This window comes from Helicoverpa armigera, chromosome 26 (genome assembly GCF_030705265.1).
Source record: "Helicoverpa armigera isolate CAAS_96S chromosome 26, ASM3070526v1, whole genome shotgun sequence".
In the NCBI taxonomy this organism is placed as follows: domain Eukaryota; kingdom Metazoa; phylum Arthropoda; class Insecta; order Lepidoptera; family Noctuidae; genus Helicoverpa; species Helicoverpa armigera.
Window position 1 is genome coordinate 5,158,616 of NC_087145.1, and position 16,608 is coordinate 5,175,223.

The 16,608-nt window shown below is 36.2% G+C and overlaps 2 protein-coding genes across 24 annotated transcripts in view; one reads left to right on the plus strand and one right to left on the minus strand.

Moving 5' to 3' along the window:
* The window catches only part of LOC110375042 (filamin-A), a 307,158-nt gene that overhangs the window by 25,805 nt on the left and 264,745 nt on the right, over window positions 1–16,608 (plus strand). The window lies entirely within an intron of this gene.
* Window positions 1–16,608, minus strand: part of Cadps (Calcium-dependent secretion activator) — a 52,073-nt gene that overhangs the window by 5,088 nt on the left and 30,377 nt on the right. For 11 of the 23 annotated variants that reach the window (XM_064041755.1, XM_064041744.1, XM_064041749.1 and 8 more), the window contains 20 exons: window positions 16,365–16,509; window positions 15,999–16,105; window positions 15,485–15,660; window positions 15,063–15,107; window positions 14,376–14,552; window positions 13,928–14,064; window positions 13,497–13,687; window positions 12,050–12,242; window positions 11,643–11,790; window positions 11,413–11,525; window positions 10,720–10,758; window positions 9,154–9,310; window positions 8,771–8,933; window positions 8,210–8,384; window positions 7,681–7,815; window positions 5,128–5,258; window positions 4,654–4,762; window positions 4,128–4,262; window positions 3,664–3,797; window positions 2,450–2,558 (listed from right to left, as the gene is read on the minus strand). In XM_064041755.1, the coding sequence (XP_063897825.1) occupies window positions 2,450–2,558; window positions 3,664–3,797; window positions 4,128–4,262; window positions 4,654–4,762; window positions 5,128–5,258; window positions 7,681–7,815; window positions 8,210–8,384; window positions 8,771–8,933; window positions 9,154–9,310; window positions 10,720–10,758; window positions 11,413–11,525; window positions 11,643–11,790; window positions 12,050–12,242; window positions 13,497–13,687; window positions 13,928–14,064; window positions 14,376–14,552; window positions 15,063–15,107; window positions 15,485–15,660; window positions 15,999–16,105; window positions 16,365–16,509 (2,719 nt within the window). Of the gene's footprint in view, window positions 1–2,449; window positions 2,559–3,179; window positions 3,282–3,663; window positions 3,798–4,127; window positions 4,263–4,653; window positions 4,763–5,127; window positions 5,259–7,680; window positions 7,816–8,209; window positions 8,385–8,770; window positions 8,934–9,153; window positions 9,311–10,719; window positions 10,759–11,412; window positions 11,526–11,642; window positions 11,791–12,049; window positions 12,243–13,496; window positions 13,688–13,927; window positions 14,065–14,375; window positions 14,553–15,062; window positions 15,108–15,484; window positions 15,661–15,998; window positions 16,106–16,364; window positions 16,510–16,608 lie in introns of those variants that run through there. The other 12 variants (XM_064041762.1, XM_064041764.1, XM_064041761.1 and 9 more) reach the window with 10 other exon arrangements.

Genomic DNA, 16,608 nt, shown 5'->3' on the forward strand with positions numbered 1-16,608 from the left:
TTTAGAAAGGGAAAATCTACAGAGGATGCTGCTCTTTTACTATCGAAATCTATAGCCAACTGCATAGAAAAAGGGGACCGATGCATGGCAGTCTTTTAGACTTGGCCAAAGCCTTTGACACCATCTCCACAGACCTGCTTCTCAAAAAGCTAGATGCCTCCGGCATTAGAGGCTTACCGCTGGAGTGGTTCCGTAGTTATCTCACCAACCGAAGCCAGTATGTTAAATCAGGATCTTACTCCAGTAGCAAGCTTCCCATTAACTTTGGAGTTCCGCAGGGAAGTCTACTAGGCCCAACACTCTTCACCATATACATGAACGACATACTCAATTTAAACCTACCAAACGCAGAACTCATATCATATGCCGATGACACAGTAATCTCATTTCAAGCTAAAACCTGGGAACAGTTGTATTCCCAGGCAGAGGAGGCATTGACAATAGTAGCACATACACTAAACTACAACCTATTAACCTTAAATATCAAAAAAACAAAAGCAATTACATTTTTCAAAACTGTAACATCTAGTCCGCCTTCTCACCTCTCATTAAAATTTCACACATGCCCATCAAACACACCAAAAGATAGCTGCTCATGCGAACATATACAACGGACTCACTCTATCCGGTACCTCGGCCTTCTCATCGACGAAAATCTATCGCACAAAGAACACATACAAACACTATCATCACGAGTGAGGAAGCTCATCTACATAATGAAAAAACTCAGAGACAGGACATCGAAAGATACGCAGCGCATGGTCTATCATGCTATATGTCAATCCGTAATTCAATATGGTATATCAATATGGGGAGGAGCAGGCAAAACCACTCTCATAGAACTCGAGAGAGCCCAAAGAGCGGTCATCAAGGTACTTCTCAAGAAGCCATTCTTATATCCCACAGACACCTTATTTAATGAATTTAAAGTCCTCCGCGTTCGACAACTTTATATTCTGAATGCATATCTGCACATATACAAAAATCTAAAAAAAAGACCGGACTACTATACACTGACATCAAAAAGAACTTTCCATGTCCCAGTACCACGCACCACCTCCCTCCTAGCCAGAAGATGTCCTACATTCCTACACACCACAATATTCAACAACGTCAACCGTAGTATACCCGGATCCACTAATGAACTCTCTCTTTACTCTTGCAAGAAGGTAATCAAAAAACTGTTATTGGGACTCACATACGAGGAAACCGAAAGCATTCTAACTACCTCAACAACACTCGAAAGGACACACTAGTATACATATAATCACGCACACCAACATAAACACCTATCATCACACACAAAAACAACTCTACACTACTATCAAAACCCACAGACACGCACTACCCACACTCAAACACCAACCACCACACACAGCCCACACAAATAAATCTCAATGTCTATAAAACAGACATATACAAGAACTTGTTTTTTATTGATTATTATTATTTTTTAAGATTTTTTCCTATCCTGTACTTAATTGTCCAGAGAGACACAATTTGTTTGCATGAAAAAGCAATTTATGTTTTTAGTTTTTGATCTCATTTAATTTAATTTTAATTGTTCAGAGAAAGACAACTATTTTTATGTTTAAGTTTTTGATCTCACTTTATATTCGTTATATAGTTTTATAAGCTTCTAATTGTCCACTTCTTACATAACAAAGTAAACATTATCTGACCTAGAGTAAAACTCAATGTATAAACTGTCATGTGATCACAACGTAGGTCCCCAAGATACAGGCAGCGCCTAGTTTGGGGACCACAGAACCTATGAAAATGTCTCCAATAGAGAAGTTACAGCGAACATTTGTAATAATTTACTTTAATTTTATAAACGTGACTCATTAATGTAACTGTGGATCAATAAACTTTATTATTATTATTATTTATTAATAAGTTCATTGGCAGAAGACGAGCACACCTATTCTCTATTCAGCGTGAGTCATTGCGATTCATGTTCCTATTTATATCATAGTCATCCGTGATTGCGGACGATATAAATCTCGACAAATAAAAAGACCTCTTTATATTCTTCGTGGAAAATATTTTGTTTAGGTGGTAATGACCTGTAGGACTTTGGCCATGGGAATGTATTTAAAACTAAAATATTCTGCAGTTCGGTCCATCTATCTGGATGATAAAACTTTTTTACGGTTTACCGCAAATAACTTCTCAATTGATTGCGATTATTTCGCTCCTAATTTTTTAAGAAGTCCATAATAGCCAATTCAATCTTTTAAGTAGATTCTAGGTAGAGAATTTCGGACAAGCAAATGCAGCAAATGGCCTACTTCGAATTACTGAAGTTATTTGGTGCGAACCATACATACTTTCGTTAAGTTTTGGTGTAGCTAATATCCTTACCTTTCTCCTAAATTGATTTCCATGTCTACGGTGGAATACTAACAAACAAGTGCAGTGCATTATGGCTGGTTTATGCTATTACCTTTCCAACGACAGCAGTAACATTGCCAAGCTTGGCATCTTCCGTCAGCGCCTCAAGCTTGGACTTGCCGCTCCTCGATCCTTCTTCAGACCCACCGTCGTCACCACCGCTGAAATAAACGCAATTGCCTTGCGGTTGACAAAACTGCTTATGTCTTTTATAAGGATTTAGCCGATTTTGATGAACTGGAAAACTGGTTGCGGTTGTTTTGTCTATTCGCTCATTCGTTAAGTACCAGATCTTATCCCATCAGCATGCTTTGTTTCAAACGTATTTAATGTATCTAGGTTTATATACAACAAGCATTATTTTTTTTCTATATCCGTTGTTCTTTTAAAATGTTTGAATGTAGGAAAAGCATTTGCAAATAATGTTTGTTCCTAATGTTTCGTGAGAAATTGCTGTGAGTTAGCATGCATATACCTACTCATTTATATCTGTTTTCATAATTGTGTGGGAATTTCCACATTTAGCATTCACGAACATTGCCAAAACCTTGTTACATTATTATAAACAGCACTATATCATCGCAATGATTGATTTAATGGTATCCAGGATTATCTTCATTGCAAAATAAGCTATGAAAACAAAGTCTATGTTTCATGGTGATTATGGTTCAAGCTTGTGCTAAATTACCTAATGCCACATTAGATAGGTCCAAAATTTTGAGGTATCTAATGTTATGGTGCGTGTGGTGGAACAGGGTCAAAAAAATAAATAAAAAAACTGAAAGGTTTAAAACAAATGTATTTTCAATATGTCAATACAATGCCAATGTAACTCTTCGAATTTAGTTCACCGCCTCAATTTGAAGGTGAAAAATGATGAAAGTCTGAAATGATGATGACAGCATGTAAGATTCTTGTTCGACTATACATGTCGTGAATAAAATTTCTTCACATAAGTCAGTAAAAATCATAATTGATTAAGTTTATAATAATATACGGAATCATAAAAAAATATATGGCAATTCGTAGACTTCATCTCAAATGGAGTTATTCAAAATAACGGTAATAATACAAAAAGTTAACCAAATGTAAAGGTGTTCTGTGCAAGTTCTAAGCTCAGCTAATGTATGATTACTACAGTGATTTGCTAATTCCTGACGCTATTGGACTTTGAGAATCTTTTATCCAATAGTTAGACAGATTTTGTTCTTCTTCTTTTTTATATAATTTTCTGCGTATATAAATCGTAAAAAATATCTTATTTACCTGGCATCTTGCTGTGAGAGTAGCAAACTGCAGGTAGCTTCCTCAGTGTGCATCCTGGCTGCTACATTCTGATACACCTTCGAGTTCAACTTATCGTCGATCACTCCTTGCAACTCGAAGTCGCTGTACATTTTCTGTAATAAAAAAATATAAGTAATAAATCACGTTAACATTTATTTCATATTTATTTTTTAATAGTGCCAAGAAGAGTTAGGTTTTTAATTCCATAAAAAGGCATTGTTGACAACAACTTTTAATTTCCCCATTTTCTGGGAGATTTTTCTTAGTCGCGCAACACTGAAGACGTCATTCCTTTTCACGAGTGTTACCAATTTAAAATATTTTTCCCCCCAGTAAAATTCACATATTTATTTTAATAACAAGCAAATAATTCTGGAGTAATTAATACTTTCACAATTTTGCACTATACAGAAACTTGTAGAAGTTGATAAATGATGCTATACCTTCAATATGATGGACAGGCAGGCGACTTGCTGTGGGTGAAGCGCCGGCCGTTCCGCGAGCCATGTGTTGATCAGCCCCACTTGTATGCCGTACCAGTGCTCGAACAATTGCAGGATCCATAGCTCGTCTGTCACCTGGAGATGAATGAATTACCATATATTACGGAGTTTGACCAAAAGAAGTTTTAAGGGTTTATATCGAGCAATATCTGTAGTTATTACAAATTTTGTCTTCAATGATTGTGGAAAGTATCCTAGTAGCTCTCAATAACGGTTTAGTTGAAGTCTGTCCGGTCTTTTACAAGTATGCTAGGAACGACTCCATCTCTATGACGTTAAGTGAAAAGGCTGCATGTTGCGACATATACCTGTAGGTACATGATGGCCCACAAACAAGCTACATATTTTTTTTTTCTCTAAATCTAAGAAGCGTGGTCTCAATGACGGTGTATGTATTTCTCATGTCCAAAACATGAAGCTTGCAGGCAAGTCAAGAAGCTCTTAAGTATTAATAACAAGTCCTCACCTTCGATCTTATTTGGTCCATGGAGTTCCTCATGAAGTTGACGTAGCCCTGGCCGATGTCCTTGCCGGAACCCGACACGTTGGCTATCGTCAGGATTGACCCGATCAAGCTGAAAACATAAACAGTTGATTTTTAAAACCACTGGAAATATTAAAATAGTTATTTTCTCAAAATAATTTAATTAAGGGCTGACCAATATGTAAGCATCAACGATTTTTTTGCTGTTATGGTCTTAAGATAATAAAATCAAAGTTTCAGAATATCAAAAACAGGAAGATTTAAATTGGTTTGGAACATTCATTGGTCATATTTCACAATCAAGTCCCCTAGATTATTGCCCTTACTCTGCATTACAGAGTGCGTAAAAAATTTACATAATCTGATCTAAAAGAATTCGTCATCCTATTCTGTACCAAAGCTATGTTGGGGTCAGGTCCTGAAAGAATTAAACTACAATATATCTAATTGTCTCACCTTCCCTCGTCGAACCTGGCGATCTTAGCAAGCGTAGCCTCCAGCACTGCTGATAACCTGGTGGTCATACCAGTAGCCATGCCCTGGAGGCATGCTTCTATCTGCGCATCCATCTTCGTGTGATACTGGTACTAGAGGGGGAAAAGCATCTTTATTAGCATTTCTGTTTACACCATTTGTTTTAAGTCCTCTTAAATTGTCTTCTTTTATTCCACAGCTTCTGTTAATCGATCTAGGTAAAAGTCTTGCTGTAGTTCTTGTTCCTGTCTCTTAACAAAGCTTATTTCTAATCGCACATGCAATAGGGGTTTGACTCTTTTGTAATTGTAGTATTTAGTCAAAAACACATACTTATCAATGAACATTCAACCTGGCAACTTTTATATCTTATACATAAATAATGGCAGGGTATCACCCAAAAGAAGTCAAACACCCCATTGAGTTACATCAAGAAAGGTCTTCCCTTTCACACATATTATAATTTAACCAATAAATAAGCCGGGAGGTACAAAAGCATGGAAAACATCTCGCATCTATTTGCTCAGAATTTCTTAAAAGGGGTCATTAAGATATCGCCCCAGCTGGAGAGCTCTTAGCTCTTAGCTTTCAGGAATACCAATTAAAGAAGACCAAATCAGTCCTCAAGTTCACGTTCCGGAAATGCCAATTGTCCAAATCACAATTCCAACGTAATTTTGAAAAATAATTTTGCATAAATCCGGGCTAGGAGCTCTCAGAATATTTTCGCAGCAGCATTTACTGGGATCTCCACTCTTAGAAGTGGGCCTTTTCTTTCTTAAACTGACATTTGAATTATTCCCTGAATTCTGATAAAGGAAAACAAGGCAACGGCTAACTCTTTAAGCGACAGTTAAGCGTCTCGAAGTGCTCATGACTGGCTTTAAGGACAGGCATCGGGGTCAACAGACATTTGCAGCCAATTCAGATCTATTGGGGACATTAAAATTGGCATCACCAATTTGACATCCCCGAATTCTTGTAAAACATAGAGTCGTGCAACACAGATTCGTGCTCATGCATTATGCCGTACCTATCCTTATTTTCTTCCCTAGATTTATTTGACCTTGTATTAGAGAAGAAATTGGATTTTCCAGGGTCTGTCCATTGCCTTCACGATCCAAAAGGGGCTTTGGAATATTCATTATTTTGTGGCACACAATGGTAAGCGTATTTTGGGTATCAGAATAGGTAAGGCATTTTCAGGGGCAAGTATAAATTACTCTCGGCTCGGCCAGCTCGAAAATGGATTGAACTAGTAAAAGATAACTTCGCAAGTAGCGGAATGATGGTGAAATTTTGAAGACTGTGTGTCAGTCAGTCGGTACATGAAGATCTGATATGAAAAAGTGAGTTGCATAATATATTATTCGATGAAATAAATGAAGTGTTTTTTGGATTTAGTCATGGAATACTTCCTAAGATGGAAAGCCTTGATAAATTTGAAATTTCAACAGGCATTGCGACCTGGAGAATCTTACGATTATTCTTAATTTCGAGGCATCAAGCACTCAAGACTATAGACAGGAACAGAAGACAGGTGGTAATTTTAGACATTTCTGAAAAATTGAGCCCAACCAGCGAAAGTCAGCGTTTTTTTTGTAAATTTTCATGCAATCCAATTATTTTCAAGCTCGTTTGGGAACAGCATGCAAGAATTAGATAGTTTACATACAGTGGCTGCTTCTCAACTCAGGTGGGTCCTTGGAGTATGGAAAGGCCTTGATCTAGCGGTGTGTCGGAAGTGGTTCGATGTGCACTCGATTATCCAAAATCGGACGTTTCTCGATAAGAATTACCGAACTTTTGAAATAGAAAGCATAGCTATTTGTTCTTAGTCTTAAAGCTGAGGCCAAGCACCTTGCAGCTCAATTCTTCGGCAAATTCTTCGTCACTTTGTTGAAAAGAAGGCTTGCTTTGAAAGTATGGCCTTAGGTTGAAGCGCTGGCCTTTCTGAATCGAAAGCGAAGCTTCTTACTCTAGCAGTATCTGACTTCTAGAATATGATCAAGCGTTGCTGAATGTTTTGAATGATGTGAAAGCCAACGATGTGATTAATATGATAGTTATGTTAGCGCTTTGCTCTATAGCGATTATCTATTATCTTCCATTTGTATGACTGTATATTTCATGAGAACAATTGCGTGTGGTCTGATATTTCCACTTTCCTATTCTAGTCAATGGTGTATTATTCTTTTTACTGAATTTCATGGCATCTCTACTTAGGATCATTTATAATTTCGCTTCGCCATTCTACATGAACTATCGTCCATTATGATCTTATCTTTGCTTTCAAATATTTTAGACCTCACCCTTTTTACACAAAAACTTGGTTATCCAATATCTGAATTTAACAAATTCCTCTACATCAAGTTCTTGGCCTATTTGGGTGAGAACCGTCTCGCCAACTATGTCTGTTGTAGACTTTACATCAGGCAGAGTTTACGTGACTTCGAAATTAAATCTGGGGGGTTGGATTCCATTAATTGTAGTCCATTGCCTTGCACCTGTGTGAAAAGAGATATAAGTACTCACAATATCTACCCCTTCAACTGCGCATAACTTGAGTGCCTGGTTCTTAGCGTCGAGGGCCACGTTGACCATGGCGCAGGTCTCCGCGGGCAGGATGTAGTCCGTCGACATGAACGTCACGCTCTTCTTCAGCCACGACTGGATAACATACGTACAGAAATATCACTTGGTTGCTCTACATAGTGGTGTTTTATGTATGAGCAACCACCACGATGCAAAGGTGCCTGATAATTTAAGACGATTGTGTCGAATGGTGTTGCAAGTACCAATATGCCTTTTTGTAATCTAATTGTGTTGCTTATATAATTGTTTTTAGTTGCATATATGTTTATTTTCCTGTAAAGATAGTTTGTTTATAAATAAATTTATTGTGTTGCTACATAAGTGTAACCGGGACTAAAGATGAATGAAGGTCAAAGCCTAAATCCTTCAGAAAAGACAGGCCTGATTTGATTAACAGCGTCCCAAAGCTGAGCTATCTTATAATCATTGCAACTTGTCACTTTATAACATTCCTCAAAATCTTCCTCACCTGAAACGAAGCCTCAGTCCTCTGTATACACGTCTCCATCATGTCACACGCCATCAACTTGAGCCGCTGCTCCAGGTGCGACCTGAACTCCGGCTCCGGCCAGTGCAGATCCCTGATGAAGCACTGCAGCGCGTCCAGCTTCCAGAACAACTCTTCACTCGTTGAACAGCCATTGCTGGTAATGTTGCACGTGTTATGACCTCCGTTCGCAAAATTGGCATGTATGAATTGATAAGCATGCAAATTTTGACAAGAGTTTTGCTTGGATATTAAATATGGTATTAAATAAAAAGATGTCGTTTAAATTGAAAAATAAAAACTGAAAATGGAAGATAGTTTCTCTGTTTTTTATAGCCACTCGACTATGGGTACTTTGTTAGTTTCAATTTAATTATATCAAAGATAAAAAGGTATTTCCCCTTTTCAGATTTTGACAAAACAAAAAATATATAAATAAATGGTTATGCACAAGCTTTGAACTTTCCAATTGTTCATACATTTAAGATGTTTTAATAACCAAAAGACTTACACGAACAAAATAATAATAAAGTTTAGTCTTACCCCTTGATCTCCCACCTTTCCTTTTCGAAACCTTTATGTAGCGACTGCGCAATCGAAGACTCCATCAGGTCCACATATCTCACAACAAGAGGAGCAAACGTGTCCCGAAGATGTTCATGAAACCTGCCACCTTTTAGATTTTCTGGTGATGATATAAAAGGAGCTTTACGGAAAATAGAAAAGGAAGAAGACGGGAAAAAGTACATCAAATATTCCAAATTCAATATTTTGAATTCTTTTCTTTTCTCATATCACATTACTAACATTTACTGGTACTACGGCACAACATTGAGGAAAAGGAAAAAGTTAGTAAGAAGCTCGTCGTTAGAGAGCATAGATTCCAAAGATTGGATTTGGATAGTAATCGATCCTTTTGGACTCACCATCAGTTCTGAGGTAGTCGTTAAGGATCTGGAACAGGGGAAAGGAATCCCAGGTATCCGGGGGCTGTTCTGCCAGCACCCTGTCCATATCAACTCCGAACAAAGCCCAGAAGATTTCGGCGTGCTCTACCAACAGCTCCGAAAACCACGCGAAAGCCTGTGTGCAGATAGATGGATTTTAAATATTTTCTAAAATCATCATCATTTTCAAAGACGTTGGGTGAGAATGTAAAAAAATGGTCCAAACTATTAAAAGTTTGGATATGTGGATGATTTTATCATTCACAATTTAAAATGATCGCATTCAAATAAAACTACTTTTACGGATTTTATCGCGGTTATATTATATTATTTAATCCCGACGTTTCGGATCCTTTACAGCATCCATGGTCACGGGCAGTAAAAGTAGTTTTATTTAAATGTCTAATATTCGCGTAAGTGTCAGAAATCAATATGATCGCATTCGTTTTTTTTTTAATTTCTTCCGAGTATTTTATATTTTGACATCAACTTTCGGTAAAGTCAACATAACATGATAATTTAATATTATGTCTTAATCTTCCATGCTTATCAATGATCAAAATTAAATTAATTTCGATAATAACTCGCCGGATTCTAATACGGCTAAAGTCTTATTTAATATGACTATTAACGAAACCCTAGAGGTGGAATCAAATATAAATGCAAAATTAATTGACAAATATTTCAATAATTTAAATACAGATCTAAAGGTGGACATGCAAGATTCAACACAACATAATGATAGGACCACACTACTTCACACTCTAGAAGCTGACAGAATAGAGTACTGATACTAGTAGAGTATTTCATGACATGTGCTATGCTTTATTGTACTGACAATCTAATGTGTACTGTATGGATTACATAGGAGTCAGTGCTTAAACGAAAATCAGCTTAAAAGGTGCTACTATTGAATCAAAATCATCTTCTGCAGTCTTTTAGGATTTTGTTATAGATACAGTGAATGTTATAACACAGTCATCAATTCCAGTACCTTTTAAATTATTTTCAGATAATCACATAAATAAAGCAAAATGTAAGCATAGAAAATGTATAAATAATAATAAAATATAGCGCACTACTGAAAATAATAATTGTAATGTGCTCAATGTGTTGTATGTCCTAGATTGTCATGTAGAAGCATTTGTTCCTGTAACTAATGTATGTTTCGTGAGTCGAAAGTCGGAGTAGACTGTAGAAAAAATATACAAAATTCACTTTTCATTGCAGACATAAACGACTAAAAACCCGGCCAATTGGTTTTTGAAATTAAATCTAAGAATGAAACATTTTTGATTTGAGCCCAGAATGAAAAGTTTGATCTCAGTCAATCAAAACCGTCTATATCATTCGTAATTCATGCAATGCTTTTGACTATTGAAGTAACATTAAAGCATTTGCCCAAGCGAGTCAAACTATAATTTATCGAGTCTACTCCTTTTATATTGAAACCAATCAAAGTGAAGTATGACCAAGATCATGTGAACAAACGATTGACAAGTGATTCGTTCAGCCGAGCAACAAATCAAATTCATGAGTAGTTACATTTTGTTGACCGCTAGAGTCCGGTTTTGTGTTATAAACCTGCGGAGAAATAAAATATAAGATAGAAGTGGATAATAAAAGTCATAGTTTCTTAGCGTACATCAATGTCGGAAAGTGAACTTATATAACATTCACTTGACGACGAAGCGACATAAAATACATAATTTAGGAAAACATAAATATTTTGTTTTATAACTAAAGAAGTACACGATGACGATAAAGATTTTTACATTATTGATGATAAATCAGATATTAATTGAAAGAAAGCATCGTGTACCATTGATTGAAATGAAAATAATCAATTTCCGTTTCAACCTCATGAAATAAATATAACAATACTGCCTGACATTCCCCATACTAATAGCGACAGGAGAATAGGATGCTATCCAGTCAACATTTAAACATTTGGTAAAACATTTGAATGCGAACTTATTCAGAGCAAATGTGAAGACTTAACATAAGTTATAGTTATCTTTCAGAATATTCATTTACTCGGTCGCATTATAATGTTTTACCAAAACAGAAACCACGACATTCAGGATAGACATAAATATAATATTTAGGCAAACATTGACGAGCATAACATTGGTATTAACCATTTCAGATGTTACATCAAAATCTTCGCAAATATCAATGTTAACTCAGAAACTTGCTATATTTGGGTGGAAAGGAAGACTGATCTAGCTACATTACCTCGGCATAATGTTCTTCGTTCTGTTGTAGTAGATCGACACAAAGTTCTGCTAGATGAATGAGATCTTCCAATTTTTTTGCTGGTGTAACCATTGTTTCTCCTCTTAGATCCTCTGAAAGATACATGTTGTTTCTGGCTTTACATAGTCAAAAGCATCTATCATCATCATCTTCTACAGTGATGTCAAGACATGTTGACTAATCTGGTACCAAGTGTTTAAAGATCCTACCTTCAATATTAGCCTTCTGACTGAGTTGCGTATAGTTCAATAGCGCTGCGTTCTCCAAGCTCGTCTGTATCATTGCTCTGACTTCCTCTGGTGCTACCGGCGTAACCACATCCTTCATCAATACTCGCTCCAATAGTGATAGGGTCGCCTGAAATATGACACATATTCTGAACTATTAAGTAAATATTTCTCAATGTACTTTACAAGCACAATTGTGATTCTTCAAATAAATATAGAGTAAGATCAGAATTGGTTATTTAATCTAGTCTCTTGGGTTTTTAGTTTAGTGTCTACCAAAGAGAAGATATTTTAAATCAACGTGTGAGACAGAGTAGACTTTATTTACTCTATTATAATTGATGTGAAATTACTATTAAGATCTTTATTGACTTTTCTGACAAACCAACCTTGAGCGCCCCCTCAGGCCGTCCAAACGGGAACGCATATCTGAAGTTAGTGATCTGATGCTGCAACAACGCCTTCAACCGTTCCTTTATCTCTGCGAACTTTTCCTTCTCCTGCACGGTGATGCTGCCCACCCCGTCCGGCCTGCCAGGCAACGTCGCTGTACTGTGAACCACTTCCGGCGTAGGGCTTACTCTAGTAGGGCACAAGCGGGGTACAGGGTAGGCTGTGAAATCAGCAGCTTATACTAACTTATTGCTAGTTTTAAGGGAGAGTGTGAATTTGATTTTGTTTGCTCTGCCTTCAGTATTTGCGTTTATGACTTTTTGGTCTGGTTTTATTGTTTCAAAAGAATGTGTATGCTGTTTTATTTGTTTGCTTTTAGACGAATTGTCATAACTTTTGCTTCAATATCACAGTATTTGAAATCTTTATGTTCAAATAACGTTGGCTTATTAGCCATAACGTCTATGCTATCAACTGAATTCATCTTAACGTCAAATAGCCGTTTATTAAAAGTAGTCTTTACTTCGTTTCTTTATTATCATGAATGACTACATTATTTTCATTTCTTTATTCTTTCAATACGACTGCTGAATCCAAAAGCCCGAAATAGTACATTAGTAAGGTGAAGCAGGCATAGTTAGTAAGCACATTTAGTACGGTTGCATAGTCAGTTAGTATAGGTAAGTTACTAATAGTCAGAAGCAACATCACACCCATGTTCAGTGAGGTAAAGGTAAAGTAGGTTGTGGTTCATTCAAAGTTCTGGTATTTTTTCAAGCTGTATTTGACGCAACTGTTTTATTTGAAGAATAACTTCTTTGTGAGCAAGAAACTAATATTTTTGGAAAAAGTCTCTCTCAAGTTTCGTTTTTATCAATTAAGATTCTAATAACCAATTGTTAAGATACGTCTGCTCCTTATTATACTTATTCAATTTATCTAATATCAAGAAGTCTTTAAATATCTTGTCAAATACAGCTTTCTTTATCCATAGATCACGTCTAAATCACATTCACATTCAGTTACGGTCCTAATACATTGCCTTGAGGGACACCAAATCTAACACATTTATGTACCATTCAATACCAACCTGTTTACAAGATCTATTTACAAGTATACTACAAATGCATGATTTTAAATTTTTACGTACATAAGTAAAATTGGCCATTTATCATATATTTGTTAGTCATCACATAATTATAACCCTTAGCTAGACAAAGCCTCTTAGCCTCTAATTAGTTTTTTTTTATTTTTACAAAACTATAGGATTTATGGTTTGCATCATAGTCAACTGCATTTAAATTGTTTACAGTCCCAAATTCAAGTCTTTCATTTGAAACATTACTAAAATTTTCATCATCATCATCATCATTACCCACTACTTTACATAGGCCTTTGATAAAATTAACATAATTATTATTAATATTCTAGCTAACTACCTACCTGTTACCATGGACATGACTGGCACAGAACGCGAAGGAGTAGTGCATGAGTGTGGGGTCCACAGTTTGAGACCCGCTTTCGGCAACGTCGAGGAGGTCTGATAGGTAACACAAGTGACGGAAACAGCCTCGAACCCCGTATCTTGCGCAGTACTCATCTAGGACGAATACTTGGCCAGGGGAGAACCAGCCCTGGAAAGATAAAAGATAATATTATACAAAGGTTTTACAATGTTTTGTATGATTGAGTCTGGTAGAATTTGAAATTATTGAGATATAGAAATGGGAAAAAGCACTGGAAAAAGTTTGATTTGGTTAAACTGATGCCAATCCCAATATGTACAGTAATGAAAAGGCTAGGTAAACGATAACAATGATTGAGATGATGACTATCATTTTATGTATACAGAAAGACCTTTTAATAATTCTTACCAAAGAACAGTAAGGATCCTGTAGGCGATATTTCAAAGTTAAAGACTGCAGCACACAGAACAATTGATGATGATCGTACTGACACGGATCCGCTTGAATGTAGTCCTCCATCCCATGCTTTCGAGCTTTATCTGCGTCTGAAAGACAGGAAAGAAGATTATGTTAAAGTTGATTCAGAATGATATGACAATTTGTTTGGATCTATAAAAAAAACTATAAAGCTTTTATTAAGATAATGCCAAAACCATTCCTTCTTTTAAATATCCCACAGCCATAAGACAATAATTTGTTTTCTCCAACAGTTTTGTGACCAAAAAAAGATAATTTCTATGTTGATGACATATTAAAATTACTTTTTACAGGAATTGCAGATTCCGTTTCAACTCAACCTTAATATCTGCTCAAAAATCACAGATGCTTCATATAGCGATTCAAGACACCAACTTACCTCCCATAATTTTATGATGCGTATCAGACGTAGTAGGCGGTGTAGGCTTATGACTCTGTCCAGTAGCCCTGTATAAGGCCATGACCCACAAATGACACTCATTCTCATCAGTGACTCCCATGAGAACTGACTCCCCGTCACGCACGGCGTTCATGAAGTATTTAGCACCCTCCAATTCTGCAAAAAGTCTAAGGGTAGTGATTTCGTAGTTTTTGCAGCTATTTATAGTACAGGAAAGATATTTTGAAGCATTAATTTTGGAAATTATTGAATGGTAAGTTTTGGAAACTGTTCTCTCTGAAACAATAGTTTTGACTAAAGCCTTTGATAGTGTAAGACCCACCGCAAACTGCAAACTTTTAGTCGGCCAATCGTGTTATCGGGCTCATGAATGGAAGAAGACACATCACATAGAATTGGTAAACTATTGGACCAATTAAAAAGTTTAATTAGATTTATATTGGTCCAATCATCGGCCGACCGTTTAGTTTGCAGTCTGCGGGGAGCTCTTAGGCACATATATTCTAAATTGCACTTTAAAGTGTTATCTGGGTATCGAACCCATTAAAAACTAAAGCTGTGAGCCAAGTGGATACTTTCTAAAGTGCAAATTCAATTAAACAAGATAGGAAATAGAAAGGAAAACTATAAATATAAAAGAATAATAATCACAAAAATGTTCATTACCTATTGTTTTCTTGTTTGCCTTACCTTGTCCGACGATCAGCTGAGCTGTAAAACAAAACAACATTTTAGTGAACTTTAAATACAACCTGTCAATAAATAAAAGATCCTTAGTATCTAAAATTATCCTCGAACATAGATTTTGTCTTTAATATAATTTAAGATATTCAAGTTGCTACTAATGTTACTATCACTAGAATACTGATCCAAGCTACAAAGTTATCTGGATTAACATTTATCAATATCCAACCCATATTCAATGCTTAAGAATCAGAGAATCATCATAAAGATAACGTTACTTTAGTGATAGTTACTCTAGCTGTTCATAAACGCATTGCTAATTTTCAAAAAAGTGGCCCTAAAATATCTAGAGCTCAAACAGACTAACTTTATAATATTAAAATAAACAAGAACAAGTACTGTACCGCTTGCTAGCTCGATATAATCGACTGTGAAGCCATCGAGCTGCATCATCTCAGCCGGCTCCGACTTCTTGTCTTTGTACGAACATAAGGCAAACGTGTACTGGCTCACTTGGACCAGCACCATGTATCTACGCTTCCATTTGCGCCAAACGTTTTTGCCAATTACATGAAGGTAACTGAAAAAGAAGAAAACATTTTAAATATAGGCAAGAAGACGAAAATACAGACGGAGAGACAAAAGATTGACAACTATTCTGGAATATGAAATTATGTGACAATAATCACATTTCCTAAATAAAAATATTTGTAGTTTGAATTCTGGTTCATACAAATGTCATCACGAGCACCTCCGATAATCATGCTTTTAATGAGCCAAAAAATCTTTTGGATTTGGCTAATGCATTCGACTTCATGGATATAAGTACCTGATACATAGATACGTTTGAGAGTATCACAAGGTGCTATATTGGGCCGTACGCAATTTTTACATACAACTTTCAAAATTGGTGCTTACCCGCAGTGTTTCATGTTTAGTGGCTTATCCATTCTGCAGGCAATCTTAATTCGCAAGTCTTGGTCTGGTAGATTTTTTGGTACTGTCATACGATGCCATTCAGGTGCCTGTAAACATAAAACCATAGATTGAAATATAAGATCTAGAGCTCAATAAACTGTAAGCAATATTCGTTCATATACTTATACACTTTCCTTCTTCTGAATAATTAAGGTTTTCTGTTGATTAAGTTGATTTGTCTGATTGATTGATTACAATGATTTATGATTTGCCTTCATTGTCAATCGTTGAATTAATCAGGACCTAATGTCACTTTTGAAACGAAATTAATTGTAATAAAAATTAAAAGGGTCATGGTAAACTTACTTTACTAGATAAAGGTGTCGGCCTAAGCACTACTTTCCCGAGTTCCTTATCTTCCAGCGCCAGTACTCCAGGGTTCTCAGTATACAGCTTCACCTTTACAGCAGGCAGCGGCTGTGTCGTACTGAAGTCACCTTGGGTATCCCACCTGGTTATAACACAAGGAATTAGTCATGATACATTCTTAAAAAGTAGTAAAAAGAACTTTAAGTAAATATTATGATCCTCGGATTTGGAAAAATCCGCA